Source organism: Urtica dioica, chromosome 3 (assembly GCF_054948205.1).
Source record: "Urtica dioica subsp. dioica isolate 48M chromosome 3, U.dioica_male_clone48M_v1_H2, whole genome shotgun sequence".
NCBI lineage: Eukaryota > Viridiplantae > Streptophyta > Magnoliopsida > Rosales > Urticaceae > Urtica > Urtica dioica.
In genome coordinates this window covers 47,974,094-47,989,837 of record NC_142758.1, presented here as the reverse complement: position 1 = coordinate 47,989,837, position 15,744 = coordinate 47,974,094, and the positions used below count along the sequence as shown (strand labels likewise).

Below are 15,744 nucleotides of genomic sequence, written 5' to 3'. Positions count from 1 at the left end.
AAAAAATGGAGATATTTAAAAATAAAAAGATGGTATAATTACAATGAAAAACAAAAAAAATAAAATTTCATAACAAAATCCAAAGAAATGCCATTTCCCCAAATTTTGACCAACCCGGAATTTTATTTTTGAATTTATAGTTGAAGCGTTGGTCCAACAAGGTAGGTAGGTGTGCCACATGTCACATGTGTCTACTCAGCTAAATCACTTATCGCTTAAATATAAACAAAAGAAATAAATCGTAGATTCAAAGAAATATTTTTCCCACGAAAATAACGCTAGCATTGGAAATGTATTTCTATTCAATAAATTAAACCAATATCGGAAATTATCATTTTCTTTCAACTATAAATACAACCACAAGACATAGAGTGGTTGAGCGTTTTCGGTTGCTGTGAGATTTCTCTGTCCGAGCTAACTCTCTTTCTCTTCGCTCTTTCTCTCTCTAAAGGTGATTCAGAATTCTCGAGTTTTCATTAGAATCCTCGTTATCTCAGATAGTTGTTACTATGATTTACAATAAGTCTTGATTTTGGATCCAGCTATGATGTGTCAGATTGTTTTACGCGATCAGAGTTCGTCGAGAAATGAGATTATGGTTTCGATTCTGATTTTGGTTCGGATCTGAGATATACGTTTACCTTGATTTTGAATCGCAGGTACCTGAAAATGGCTCGCAAGAAGATCAGAGAGTACGACTCGAAGAGGCTGTTGAAGGAACACTTCAAGAGGCTCTGTGGCCGCGAATTGCCTATCAAGTCAGCTCAGGTTAGTTTTTTTTTTTTTTTTTCGCTTCTCTCGTTTCTCTGTTCTCGAGATTTCGTTTTAGATCTGTGATTTAGTTTTAAAGTTACACGATAGCTTTTTGTTAAAACTTATGATCTATGCTTGAAGGCTAGTGATTAAGTTTAGTGTTAATCTTAAACATCTTATTGATTGGTGTAAAACAATGATAATCCTGTTTTTAATTTTTTTTATTATATGAATTTTGTGTTTTGTGTCAATATTTAGAGAGGTGGGGTTGGGATTGATAAGGTGTAATTACTAAGTGGATTATTACAAATCTAGATGATGATTTTGATTTTTTATTTTTTTTTATTTTATAGATTACGGAATCAACCGATTTCGTTGAACTGGCAAACGCGGAGCCTTGGATCGTGTCTTCCAAATTGGTCGTGAAACCCGACATGTTGTTCGGAAAGCGTGGAAAGAGTGGCTTGGTTGCTTTGAATTTGGACTGTGCTCAAGTCGCCAGTTTCGTGAAGGAGAGGCTTGGAAAAGAGGTATACACTAATTAAGATAAAAAAGAAATTAAAAAAATTCCGTTTCACTTCAGAATATTTTGAAACTAATCCGATTTGTTTTCTATGTATTTAATTATCAGGTTGAGATGAGTGGCTGCAAAGGGCCTATCACAACCTTCATTGTCGAACCCTTCGTTCCTCACAACGAAGAGTATTACCTCAACATCGTCTCGGAGCGACTTGGATGCACCATCAGCTTCTCCGAGTGCGGAGGAATCGACATCGAGGAGAACTGGGACAAGGTAATTTCTGCGGTGAATTTAAAGATGAATTTAACTTAATAGCTTGTCATGCACAGAAGTTACAATTTTTTTATGGGTTCTCGTAGATTAATTAGTGATTTACTCTTTATGCAGGTCAAGACCATCTTTGTCCCAACAGGAGCTTCATTGACATCTGAAGTATGTGCTCCTCTAGTCGCTACGCCCCTTCCATTGGAGGTAATAAATCCTCTGCGCTCAATAATAGTGCAAGAGTAGTTTTCCCTTTTCTCAAAATAATGTATCGCTCGGGGAAAGTTTATTTTGACAAAATAAAGTTTTTCTCTTAAAATTCAGGTCAAACCAGAAATCGAGGAGTTCCTTAAAGGCGTTTTCACTCTATTCCAAGGTTTGTACACACAATAGTAATTCTTCGATGTAGTACTCGAGCTGCTTTTTTTCGATTTCTGAGATGAACTTCTTTTGTCCTGATGTACCAGACCTGGACTTCACGTTCCTAGAGATGAACCCTTTCACCTTGGTCGATGGAAAGCCCTATCCTTTGGACATGAGGGGTGAGCTAGATGACACGGCCGCTTTCAAGAACTTCAAGAAGTATGTCTCTTTTAATTTGACAATTTGATGCAGTGAGTGTAACTTGCTCTCATTTTTCCGATCTCCTTAATTTAACACGTTAAATTGATTTCATTTTGTAGGTGGGGTAGTATCGAATTTCCATTGCCATTCGGAAGAGTCATGAGTCCCACCGAAAGTTTCATCCACGGGTTAGACGAAAAGGTATGGACATTTGTCTTTCCATTTCTAGTTCTAAAATCACACAGCGTTTATTTCAGACTCTTGAGTACTGATCATACGCGCTACAACTTCATGGTCCACGAATTTTCGAGCGAGAATTGTAATTTAATATGTGTACGTGATTTGAATTCCAGACTAGTGCGTCGCTGAAATTCACAGTTCTGAACCCAAAGGGTAGAATTTGGACTATGGTTGCTGGTGGAGGCGCTAGTGTCATCTACGCCGACACGGTATGATTTTCAGCTCATGAATAATCTCTTCAAAGACCGTTATAAGTGGTTAGAGTATTCATGATTAAAACCCTCATTTTTTTTTTCACTACAGGTTGGAGATCTTGGTTATGCTTCCGAGCTCGGAAACTACGCCGAGTACAGCGGAGCGCCCAACGAGGAGGAGGTTTTACAGTACGCCAGGGTTGTGATTGATGTAAGAACTTTTATCTTTATTAACCAGATTTTTATTTCATGTTTCTATAAAATTCCAATTTTACTTATCTATTTATTTGACGCAGTGTGCGACTGCTGATCCGGATGGCCGGAAGAGAGCCCTTGTGATCGGAGGAGGAATCGCCAACTTCACCGACGTTGCTGCCACTTTCAACGGAATAATTCGTGCCTTGAAAGAGAAGGTGAGTTTTTCTCTATGCTCAAATAAGTAGATAAAAGTTCAAGCTTGTCCAATTGACTTTCACTGTTATTAATTAATTGGTGATGTGATTTACTCAGGAATCGAAGCTTAAAGCGGCGAGGATGCACATTTACGTGAGGAGAGGAGGTCCAAACTACCAGAGAGGCCTCGCCAACATGCGTTCTCTCGGGGACGAAATCGGCATCCCGCTCGAGGTAAAAAAAAACAAATTTAATCCCTAATTACCGTTAAATAAACTCTTGAAAATTTCTGATATTTTTATTGATACTATTCTATGCTCTGCTTATAATAGGTTTATGGGCCTGAGGCAACTATGACTGGCATATGCAAGGAAGCAATTCAGTGCATTACTGCCTCTGCATAAACCACCAATTCTTGAGGTTTTTGCTTAATTTTCTTTTCTTTTCTTTCTTTATTTATTTCTTTCTTAGTCGATCATTGTCTGTGTTTGTTTGTATTGATGTGAACCTCATCCAAAATTAGAGTGCAGTTATTGCATGTTTCATGGGTCACCATTTGTTGGTGGAACCATGAAAAAAGCGATGTAATCTCTTTTAGATACTCTTTTGTATCTCATAATAAAATCAGCTTTTAATCTTGCATTTCACCATGGCAATTTCGTTTCATAGTTGTGCTTTCATTATCAAAATCATATACTGATCACTTGGCTTGATAGATAATTCTATTTGGAATTTTTTTTTCTATGCTACGTGTCTTAAGAAATCCACATCGAAAATAGGAAGAGAGTTAGTAACGTTTAAAGGGTCCTTATGATTCTGATACACCCTGCTACAAGAAGTATCAGATAAACCTCTTTGGAGTGAGGCAAACTCCAGAATTCTCTATTGCAAAGCTTCTTTACAAAAAAGAGAAAACCCAAAATAATTCATTACCCAGAGAATAATAGTCTGATACGTTTCTCTTCCCCTTGTTCCCTTACATTCTAACAGAATTATTACATCCACCAATAAGAAAAGAGCACATAAAATCTTCTAGAACATATGATGCATCAGCAAATGTAATCCCTCTGCCAAATGGGTTTCTTCGTCGCACGCAGTCCACGGCCCAAAGGTACTGGGCCCTCCTCGTCTGCTACCTGTTCGTCATGTGGGTTGTTGGCAGTGGGCTCTTGTTGCTGGGCTTGTGTATCTTGTAGGATCGTATCATCCCCGCCTCCATCGAAAACCACCTTGTCCTCAAGGTGAAAGTCGGGGTAAGTGGTGCAGAAATCCGTGAACGATTCCCACGAAGCCTCTTCCAGGGGGGCGTCTTGCCACTGCACCAGAACTTGCTGCTGGGGCTGGCCTTGCACAAGAATCGTGCGGGTGGAGCAGATGGCCATCGGGACTTCCACTGGCTGGTTATTGATCGCGGCTTCCGGAAGATCACGACCGAGAGTGGTGGTGGGTCCGCGGAACGGTCGGAGCACGGAGATGTGGAACACCGGGTGTATACGACTACCCTCCGGCAGAGCAAGGCGATACGAGACCTCGCCGACACGCTCGACAACTGGAAACGGCCCATAGTATCGTTTAACCAGTTTGTGATGACGGTGCCGAGCCACCGAAATCTGGCGATACGGCTGCAGTCGAACCAAGACGTGGTCTCCCACCGCTAAAGTAAGCTCTCGGCGATGGGTATTAGCTTTGGCTGTCATTCGTTGTTGTGCTGCGAGGAGATTCGCCTTGAGTGAGCGAAGGAGGTCGTCGCGGGACGTGAGCTCGTCGTCGACTGCTTGGATTGAAGTAGAGCCCCGCGTGTAAGTCGGAATGGACGGTGGCGAGCGGCCGTACACAGCCTGAAACGGCGACATCTTCAGCCCGGAATGGTAACTAGTGTTGTAATGTAGCTCGGCCCACCCGAGAAGCGACACCCACGCCGTCGGCTTGTCTTGAGTGAACGCTCGAAGGTATTGCTCGAGGCCTCGATTTACCACCTCCGATTGGCCGTCCGTTTGAGGGTGGAAGGCGGTACTCATGGCAAGGGTGGTGCCACTAAGCTTGAACGATGCCTTCCAAAAAGCGCTGGTAAAAACAGGGTCTCGGTCCGACACTATTGTTCGGGGAAAACCATGGTTACGCACCACCGTATCCGCAAATAACTCCGCCACTCGAGCTGCTGTGAATCCTGTAGGCAGCGGCGCGAATCGTGCATACTTGGTGAGACGGTCAACGACGACCATGATAACCGTCAGTCCTTTAGAAGGAGGGAGACCTGTGATAAAATCCATAGTGACATCTTCCCACACCGCCTCGGGAATCGGGAGAGGCTGAAGGAGGCCTGCCGGCACTTGTGTCGAATACTTTATCTGTTGACAAAGTATGCATGCAGCGATGTGATCGGTGACGGTTTGGCGCATATGCGGCCAGAAGAAGTTGGCCGAGAGACGTGCTAAGGTGCGCTTGATCCCAGCGTGACCGCCGCTCGGTGTGTCGTGAAACTCGCGGACAAGAGTAGTACACAGCGGTGAAGTGGAGCTAAGCACATAACGACCTCGGAAAAGCAATAGGCCATGGCGGACTGTGAAAGAAGGGGACAACGCCCCGTTTTCAAATTGTCGGTGTAGATCGAGGAGGTAGGGGTCGTTCACGTTGGCACTTCGGAGTTGTGGCATGATGTCGAATGAAGGGCCCGAGGTAAGGGGTAACAATGTGGCGTCGGTGGTCGGGTACGGCATTGTCCACTCAGCTGGAACTCGGGAAAGAGCATCGGCCGCTCTATTCTTGACGCCTGGTTTGTATTCGATCCGAAACTCAAAGCCAAGCAGTTTCCGAACGTACACTTGTTGGTCCGGTGTTTGGATGACTTGTTGAAGTAATTCTTTGATGCTCCGATGGTCGGTGCGGATGACAAACGGGTGGCCCAAGAGATATTGACGCCATTTCATAACCGCCTCCGTGATGGCATGCAATTCCTTGAGGTACGCCGAAGAACCCTGGAATTTCGGACCCAATTTCTTACTGAAAAAGGATAATGGGTGTCCGTTTTGCATCAACACTGCTCCAATCCCAACGTTTGATGCATCCGATTCGATGACGAACTCACGCGTGAAGTCCGGTAGGCGCAGAACTGGAGCACCACTCATGGCGGTCTTCAAGGCCACAAAGGCCGCCTCGGCGATGGGAGACCACTCGAACGCGTCATGTCGCAGCAAGTCTGTCAATGGCGCTGCGATCGAGGCATAACCCGCTATGAACCGGCGGTAGTATCCAGTAAGGCCGAGGAATCCGCGAAGGTGTTTGACGGTCGTGGGCCTCGGCCACTGTGTCATGGCCTCGAGCTTGGCCGGATCGGCGTGGACTCCCTCAGCGGATACAATGTGACCGAGGTACTCGACGGCCGTCTGACCAAACAGACACTTCGAAAGCTTCACAGAGAAATGGTTAGCTTGTAAACAAGCGAACACCGTCTCGAGGTGAGCGACGTGTTCGGCTAAGGAGGAGCTATAAACCAAAATATCATCGAAAAACACGATGACGAACCTGCGGAGGTGCTCGGCGAAGAGTCGATTCATTGTAGCTTGAAACGTCGATGGCGCGTTCGTGAGGCCGAATGGCATGACAAGGAATTCGTAGTGCCCTTCGTGCGTACGAAACGCTGTCTTGTGTGTGTCGCGGTGGTGCACTCGAATTTGGTGGTAGCCGGCTCGGAGATCGAGTTTGCTGAAAATCGATGCTCCACCGAGCTCGTCGAGAAGTTCATCGATGGTGGGAATCGGAAACTTGTCCTTCACGGTTGCAGCGTTCAAGGCTCGGTAATCGACACAAAATCGCCACGTGCCATCTTTCTTCCGAACGAGGAGGACCGGCGAGGAAAATGGGCTTTGGCTAGGGACGATGATGCCTTGGTCAAGCATCTCTCGAATAAGCTTCTCCATCTCGCCCTTCTGAAAATACGGGTAGCGATAAGGCCGCACATTAACAGGTCTCGTACCTTCCACAAGGTGAATTCGGTGATCGATCGATCTGGTTGGTGGTAGGCCAGTCGGAGGTTGGAAGATACCGTCAAAACGATTGAGCAAAGTTACGATCGGAGGTGGCAAGGTGCTGGCCAGGGATGAAGGTGGGTTCGTCGATGGCATGGGTGCGACGGGTTCGGCTGACAGCGTGAACAACGTCGCAGAATCTTGGTCGTGCGCTAGTGCACGGAGACAGTGGAGCGATATGGGGGACGGTTGGAGGCGAGTTTCACCGTGGATGACCACCGGGGCTCCATTCCACGAGAACTCCATGGTGACAGCGGGGTAGTCGTGAGTCACCCGACCAAGGCCTTCGAGCCATGGGTATCCCAAGATCACATCAGGTCCTTCCACCGCAAGCACGTAGAGATCGACAGCGAAATGGATCTCCTGAATGCATATCGGAGTCCCCTCACACACATATTGGCACAATAGGGTGGCACCGCTTCCCGTAGCGACCCGGAATCGGGGGATCGCAGTAAGAGCCAGATTGAGGCGCTCGGCCAAGTCTGGTTTGATGAAATTATGCGTGCTACCATTATCAATGAGCACGAGGAAGGAGTTGGGCCCGATGGAACCAGTAACTCGGAGAGAACGACCCTGGTTGCGGTGGCTTGTGAGGGAGTGCAAACTGGAGATGTCACCAGAGATGTCGTCCACTGGTTCCTCGTCAACAGAGGCTGGATCCGGAGCATTGTCCTCCGTTGTATCGTCCGTGCCGAGGAGAACGAGGCATTTGCTCTGACAGCGGTGGCCGGGGCCATACTTCTCGTCACACGAGAAACAGAGACCTTTGGCTCGACGGTCACGCATCTCGGTGGGGCTAAGACGGCGAACAGGGAGGTTTGGGTGAGTGGTAGCCGAAGTGAGAGGTGAAGGAGATGAGTTGGGCAAATTAGGGTTAGGAGTGGGGTGGGTCAGATTGATGCTAGGAGGTGGAAATGATGACTGTTGTGGGCTATAACGTGATATTGGGCCTGTGTTTGGGCTTGAGAAAATAGTGTTTGGGTTGTGGTTTGGGCTTATCTGGGAGTGATGACTAGGCTGGCGAGACCATGGTTTAGCAGTTGCTTCGAAACGCGCGGAGTAGGCGCGTGCCATGGAGAACGCCTCCATGAGCGTCGCGGGACGGTGGAACTGCAATTCTCGGCTCAACGCTGGCTTCAGACCGGTGACGAAGAAGCTAATGAGCAGCGACTCCGAGATCCCGCTGACTTTGTTGAGGATCTCCTCGAATTGAGCTTGGAACTCAGCCACGGACCCTGTTTGGGTAAGTTTCGACAGCTTCCCTTCGTGGTCCTCGAAGATCGACGAGCCGAATCGCTGCTTGACGGCGGCGAGAAATAATGGCCACGTCGTCAACAACCTGTTCCTCTGCGCGAATTGAAACCACGCCGCTGCGCGCCCCTCGAGGTGAAACGCAACGATCTGAAGTCGGGCGTCTTCCGGTGTGCCGTGAAAATCAAAGAAAGCTTCAATTCGAAAAAGCCAATCTGTTGGATCGTCACCTTCGAAGCGTGGAACGTCAAGCTTTAGACCCTTCGTTGCAGAAGATCGATCTGAGATGCGGCCAGGCTGGTGTGTTGCGGAATTGAGTGGCTGGGAATGTCCGCCAGTGGCGGTGGAGCTGGAAGAACGGGGCTGGTGGTGGTAGATCTCATCTCGGAGATCGGTGATCTTCGATTCCATGGCCAATCCTTGCTGCTTCATCGCGTTGTGGAAGGAATCCGTCTGAGAGTCAAACTTGGCGTTCAACGTCTCAAGCTGAGCTTGCATCGCGGCGAGGACGTCGGCGAGTTCCATGGAGGCGAGAAATGAAAGCACCAATGATACACCCTGCTACAAGAAGTATCAGATAAACCTCTTTGGAGTGAGGCAAACTCCAGAATTCTCTATTGCAAAGCTTCTTTACAAAAAAGAGAAAACCCAAAATAATTCATTACCCAGAGAATAATAGTCTGATACGTTTCTCTTCCCCTTGTTCCCTTACATTCTAACAGAATTATTACATCCACCAATAAGAAAAGAGCACATAAAATCTTCTAGAACATATGATGCATCAGCAAATGTAATCCCTCTGCCAAATGGGTTTCTTCGTCGCACGCAGTCCACGGCCCAAAGGTACTGGGCCCTCCTCGTCTGCTACCTGTTCGTCATGTGGGTTGTTGGCAGTGGGCTCTTGTTGCTGGGCTTGTGTATCTTGTAGGATCGTATCAGATTCTTGACATGGTTCAAGTTTTCTTTAGTTTCAAGCTATATATTTTCTTGTGAAGAATTGCGCTTCATACAAGTTGCCCTACAGAATAAATAAATCAAACATGAACCAAAGCGGAGTAAGAAAAACCTTGAAGAGAAGTACAGAGATAATAATTCGGAATCCTATACTTGCTCTTGGCATTATTTACATGTTTTTGAAGTTATATTCTCCATAAGATCATTTTGACCAATTATTTAATGCATGGAATGAAGAAGACATTACATTGTATACTCTTTACCTACTATATTTAACATGTGTGAATTTAGAGTCGGTTTGGAGTATATATATAATTTTTCAAATAGTCTAATTTCTGGAACTAAAATATGATTGATGACACGGTGGCCACATCATTTTGATGAGGCGGAGCGTTGTCCTCGGAGTCATTCGATGACTTCAATTGATGGAACAAAATCCCATAAGATGAACTAAACCAAAAATCGCTGCTAGTACAACTATAACTCTTAATTATTAAAATTAATTTTTTTTATGTTAATCAATTAAATTTAAATGGTTTAATTTCTATAATTCACAGCCCTTGTTGTTTGACTTTGACCAGACAATTCCTGATTTTCAATTACCCGCATTTGCAATTGTTAGTTTTGATTTTTGAATGAGCTGTTAATTTACCGCCACCCGAAATGTTTGACTTTGGCGGTTAACGTTATTTAAAATAAAAATACAGAACAACATGACTACTTTCGGAAAGATATATATAAAAATGAAATAACACCGAATCATACAAATTTGTTAATTTTCTATGGAAAAAAACAATTATTAGTCACGAAACAACGTAATGTTTAAAAGTCCACTCGACTTGTTTAACATTTTTTAATGACGCTTCGTTCCTATATAAAGTAAACCAATCCACGACCCAAAAATCCAACCACAACACAACCAGAATTAGAAATAGAGAAAAAGAAATGGATAAGAAAAAGAAAATTGAGGCCAAATATTCCGAAGGAGAAAAAGAAGCTTTAATGTGCAAAGACATCTTGGAAGAATTTCTTTCTCACGTTCCACTCATCGACCTAGTCTCCGCATCACGCGTCTCACGCGCCTGGAAACGCGCCGTTTCCTCGTCCCTTCGCCACGTCAGCCCTCCGAAGCCATGGCTGATCGTCCACGCTCAGAGCTCAAGGCCACCTCACTCCGTCACCGCGAAGGCCTACGATCCCCGCTCGCGCGCGTGGTTCCTCATTCGCCGCCGCGACTCTCCGATCGATTTCCGACACTCCGATCTCTTCTCCTCCAACTCAACCGTCCTCTTCGCTCTCTCGCCGACCAGCCTCGCCTTCTCCTCCGACGCGCTCCGACTCCGGTGGAGCCACGCGTCGTCTCCGCCGACGATCTCGCGGAAGGATCCAATCGTCGCTGAGGTCGGCCGGCGCGTGGTCGTATTCGGCGGCGCGTGCGTGTTCCGCGCAGATCCAGCTCCGATCGAGGTCTACGACGCGGAAACCGGCGCGTGGACCGCGTGCGAAACATTCCCGGAGTTCCTAGATGATTCCTTCTCAGTCGCCGTGTGCGGCGGAGAGATGTTCCTCGCCGGGAAGAGCTCCGGACTGGTTTACGCTTTCGATCCAGAGGCGATGACGTGGCGCGGACCGTACGATCTCCGCCGCCGAAGCGACGGCGCGTTCTGCACTGTCGCGGAGTTTTGCTGCGACGGAGAGATGGTGACAGCGGAGCTGATCGGGAATCCGGAGAGTGTCAAAACGGTAATATTGACGAAGTTTAAAGGCCATTTTTTGGAGGCTTCGGAGGAATTGGGGGAGATGCCGATTGAGATGGTGGAGAGTCTAAAGGGCGAGAGCGCTTACGTGTCGTCTGTGACTATCGCGGCGAGGGGTAATTTCGTCTTTTTGCTTAACCCGTCGGATCCGAGGGCGGTGATCCAGTGCGAGATCGTCGGCGGCGGGTGCAGGTGGACCAGCGTGCGAAACCGCGCGGTGGACGACGCCAGCTGGATCATGCAGAGGCTGGTGCTCGGTTGTGCTGACGTGGCGGTCGAGGATTTGCGGAGCGCCATTGTCACGGAGGGCGTGACATTCGTCGCCGATGCTTCTCAACGACGACTCGTTTAGTAATTCGTGTTGCCGCGGGAATTTCTGATCCATGTGGATTATAAAAGCTTTTTACTTCTAAAAAAAAAAAAATTGTTTTACTTTCATTTGTGGTAAATGAGTGAAATAAATATATACTCGTGTGTATACTGTGTAATCGTCGGATCTGCGCATTATGCCATGTCAGCAACAATGCGATACACAATATTAGGCAAGCAAAAATAGAAGGAAAAAAAAATGAACTTAAGTTAGTTTTGAATTTTGATTCCTTTTGACTCAAAAATGTATTAATGCGTGGATCATTAGTGGGCATGGAACAACAAGCATAAGTGGTTGACTATCTATAATTAGAAGAATAGAGTTCTCTTGAAAAAAAAAATGTTAGGCAGAGAGAGCCACCTACAAACTCAGATGTAACGTGGTTAGTATAGAAATAAGATGGACTTTTGTGGTAATTAATCTATAAATATTAATTAAAAGATATTGCGGCTTACAAAACTAGATGTTGGTAACCCGATGATTAGAAGATAAATAGAGTCGCGAACAAGTCTTACTCTTAAATTTAGGCTTTTGAAATTGTATTCCAACTTGATAAACTTTCTAGTACTATTCCTAGACTACATGTTAATAACACAATGATTATAAGACAAAGGGTCCGGCGAGCAAGTCTCGTAGATAAGCCTAGGCCTTTGGAATTTTATAGATCTCTATTACGACTTACAACAAAATAATTCCAAACAGTATTGGATCGGTACTAGAATATATTTGTTCCTCAATAATATCGGAACAGAATTTTGATATCATTATTGGGCTAGAACGCAAAACCGAGATATTATTATGTTTCTATTCCAACCGTTAAAATTTAATTACGTGTAGTGTCAATAAAAATAAAATAAGCTACAACTGCGTTAGACTCGGTAAACAAATAAGCTACAATTTGAGTTAGATCCCTCAAACTTCTAACACACAAACCAAATAATTTGAAGATGTGATATAATGAAAGTAAGTCATGTAAGATTAAGTGGTCGTATTGTAAATTGTAAGTATTTCGAATAACGTCATTTCCGTGGGTTTTACGTGAGATTTCTTTATGTTTTGTCCAAGAATTAGAACAAACACCTTGCGAGATTCTCTTAGGTTTAGTATGATCTCGTACCTTGTGGGATCCATTCAAACAAGGTAAAAGATAAAAATAAGACTATAGTACATTTAATTTTTTTTTTTTTTTTTTTTATATTAGCGTAATGAGTTTTCTAGCATACACCTATATCTTATAGGAAAAGATAGTTTTAATCTCAACACATGAGCGATGTTGATGTAATACCACACTAAGAAATAGAATATAATCTTGTATCAATAAAAGGAAGAAGATGAAGGAGGTAAAATGAAACGTAAAGGAAATATATTAGTAGAATAATTAAAGTTGTTCATCAATAATACAACCGAATATGACAACAAAGCCAAGACACGCATGTTCATGAATTAAAATCAAACCCTCAACAATTAGTCATAACTCATGGTCATATCATTTTCTTTTGAGTTCATTGGACCCAACAACTTGACAGAACTAAATCTTATTCTTATCCACATCAACCCTTTTCATTTACAATATTAAAAAAAAATGACAAAAAATAACAAAAACAAAAGAGAAGGAACAAACGAGAGCTACATTTTTTTATTTGGTCCTAGCGGTTATTGGAAAAATGTATAAGAACAAACCATACTTTATTTATGTATTGTTTATGATGTTAGTTACATTTATAATGCATTCCACTTATGAAACACCTCGTATTTCATTTTTATTTTTTGTTAGTGATGATATTTGAGTTTTCCTAATTCTATATATAGAGACAAAATTTAAACTCAAGAGATCACTCAGAGTCCTACCTAAATTTGAGCGCGCTGATAAAAAAAATACATATTATTTATGTTTTGTATAACTTGAACTATATAAGAGGTTTCAATAATAAAAAATAAAAAAATAAAAAAGTTACAAAAAAAGCTAATGGCGTGCATGTTGATTGGTTAAGAACTAAAATGCAAGGTTTTTTTTTTCTTTCTTTTTTAAACGCGGTCAAACCGTCGAAGACACATTTAGGATGAAGTAAGATTTATTTATTAAGTTATTTATACTAATATGTTGTTAAAAATTTCCTCCCAAGACCATGAGCTATATAGGAAAATTTAAAATTATATATATATAATTTTAAATTTTCCTTGTAATAAAAAATTAATTTTTCCTTCGTACTCTCTTCTTACTCCTTTCTTAATTATTCATCCATCTAAACATGGGTTTACTTATAAATGAATTAATACGCCGAAACTGTACAAACGAAGATAGCTTTTAAGTGAAAACTAGCCCATTTCAAAACATAGCGATTCGGACCGGGCTTGTTGAATCTTTCGCATGACCAATTTTGTGCTACAGTTGGCCCAATACAGAAAATGAAATAAAGAAAACGATTAGTGATGGGAAGATTTCTACCCTAATTTTCTCTTATGAAACATCAATATATAAACTATAAAGAATATCTACGTTAATATATCAATAAAAATGTCTCTCATTGTCTCGGAAAGTTCTTACTAGTATATGACATAAGGGTATAACCAGTGACGGAGCTAGAGAAACTCACCAGGACAAGTTAATTTGAAGGGGGCTCGGGCCTACTCTAGTTCTGTCCCTGGGTATAACAATCCCATACAAAAAAAATTCAAAAATTAAATATAATCTTTTTCGCGTAAAAAAAAAGCTCAAATTTTAAGGAAAAAAACCTTAGAAAACGAACGGTGATGTACAAGGCCTAATTTTTTTTTATATTTATTTAAAAAGTCTTTTTTTTTTCATTCTTGTTTAAAGCCAATAAATATATTGAGCCGGCCTTGCTTGTGAGTATCTAGTTATAACTTATAAGCAAGTTTAAATGTTCGAATAAGATCATTTTTGTAATATTCGAATAATTAACAAGAAAATTAAAACAATCGAGAAATGAAAATCATCAACTTTGTGAACTTCAAATCATGCTCCCTCTGAATTTGAGACCCCTCTCAATTTCACTCTTCAAACACTCTCTCGATGTTTGATAACTTTCGATGTCAACTCTCGTGAAACATTTAATCACGAAATCACAAGACTCAACAACTCTCTAATGCTCAGATATCTGGAAATGTATTTAGTGAATCACACGATATGAGTCAAACAGATAGTTTCTCAGTCTGCCAATCATGCACGTCTAAGAACCTTAAAAATTTGATGAATGTGTCAAGACTACTAAATGTGAAGCGATTGATTTTTATAGTAGTCAACACATCTGAAAGTCGATATAAGATTTCCTTACTCATATTAGCGTGAAGAACCAATGAATAAATTCTTTCGTGAATCATTCCGACAAAATATAAAACAAGATGTCTCAATATATCCAAGAGCATGTTATTCGACATCTTACCAATCTAACTTGCAATAAAAAATAAGTTAATATCACACGTAACAACATTAAGTATTTTTTATGCACACATTATTATATTATTAATCTTGTTAGGTTAATTAGGATCTACAATTGAGTGAATATCACCGGTCAACATAGCTCTCGATAATCCATTTTTGGCAAAGACATGTAAAACCCATATTCATCTTGAAGATTTCAACTTTCCCATGGTTTTTTTTTTTGTCATTATTCTTTAATTTCTTTTTGTATTTAATTTTATATATCAGCCTGTCATAATTAGTAAATAGGTCTTTGCCATATCCACTTTTGCCTTTTTCATGATAAAAGTGTCAAAAGAAAAGACCAAATGATGGGTTGGTTTCTTTTCACTCCAATGACTATTAAACACATCAATGTGAAACAGTGTACATTTCTTGATCAACATCAATCATTTTAATCTCATTGGGTTTTGGTGTGAGCTGGTCCTACTTGCGTTTTTGTTTTATAATGTCAAATTATTTTTTATAGTGTTTTTCCTTTGAATTAATTCTGATTGTTTGATGGATTAGAGACACGTCAATCGTAATTGTATTATTATTTATATATCATAGTTTTTCATTAATGTATTATTCTTTTTTTTTTTTCTTTTTTTTTAGGAAGTGTTCTATTTGTTAGTCCGCTATATGAAAAGGAAGTAAAACGACCCGTGTTAAGATGAATGCCGTATTTATACTTTTAATATAGAGGGAATCACAATCATCCCATGTTTATCATTTGCACTAATTTTGATCATTGTGTTTCATTTTTTTATGTCAATTTCAACTCTAATTGTTTATACTTTTTTTAATGAATGTTTGGGTTATATTATTATATAAAGTAAATAGAGATATATTGTTATCATTATGACAAGAGAATACTAATTTAGCATTTCTTTTACATATATAAAGAAACAACAAACAAATAGTTTTATTTTTTTAAATCAAAATTTAGATGTATATCAGACTTTTTATCACTGAAAAGTCAGATGTTTACGAATAAATACTGAGGTTCGCATAAATGATAAATAAAATATTCAT

General features: G+C 41.8%; 2 protein-coding genes across 2 annotated transcripts; both read left to right on the top strand.

Annotated features, from left to right (window-relative positions):
• Positions 1-241: 241 nt before the first annotated feature.
• LOC149403309 (ATP-citrate synthase alpha chain protein 1) lies at positions 242-3,570 on the top strand. The gene is made up of 13 exons (XM_089609096.1): positions 242-451; positions 660-768; positions 1,107-1,283; positions 1,385-1,546; positions 1,661-1,744; positions 1,862-1,913; positions 2,005-2,119; positions 2,221-2,302; positions 2,455-2,550; positions 2,645-2,746; positions 2,832-2,948; positions 3,046-3,162; positions 3,261-3,570. Exons 2-13 carry the CDS (start codon positions 670-672, stop codon positions 3,330-3,332), a joined length of 1,275 nt encoding a protein of 424 aa, XP_089465222.1. The 5' UTR covers positions 242-451; positions 660-669; the 3' UTR covers positions 3,333-3,570.
• Positions 3,571-9,928: 6,358 nt separating this feature from the next.
• On the top strand, positions 9,929-11,659 carry LOC149403308 (Kelch repeat-containing F-box family protein). The gene has a single exon (XM_089608160.1). It carries the CDS (start codon positions 10,104-10,106, stop codon positions 11,265-11,267), a length of 1,164 nt encoding a protein of 387 aa, XP_089464286.1. The 5' UTR covers positions 9,929-10,103; the 3' UTR covers positions 11,268-11,659.
• Positions 11,660-15,744: the final 4,085 nt, after the last annotated feature.

Coding starts and splice junctions, on each gene's coding strand:
- LOC149403308 (XM_089608160.1), top strand. CDS start 10,104: ATGGATAAGAAAAAGAAAATTGAGGCCAAATATTCCGAAGGAGAAAAA.
- LOC149403309 (XM_089609096.1), top strand. CDS start 670: ATGGCTCGCAAGAAGATCAGAGAGTACGACTCGAAGAGGCTGTTGAAG. Junction 1,745..1,861: donor CTACGCCCCTTCCATTGGAG/GTAATAAATCCT, acceptor CTTAAAATTCAG/GTCAAACCAGAAATCGAGGA. Junction 2,949..3,045: donor TTCGTGCCTTGAAAGAGAAG/GTGAGTTTTTCT, acceptor TGATTTACTCAG/GAATCGAAGCTTAAAGCGGC.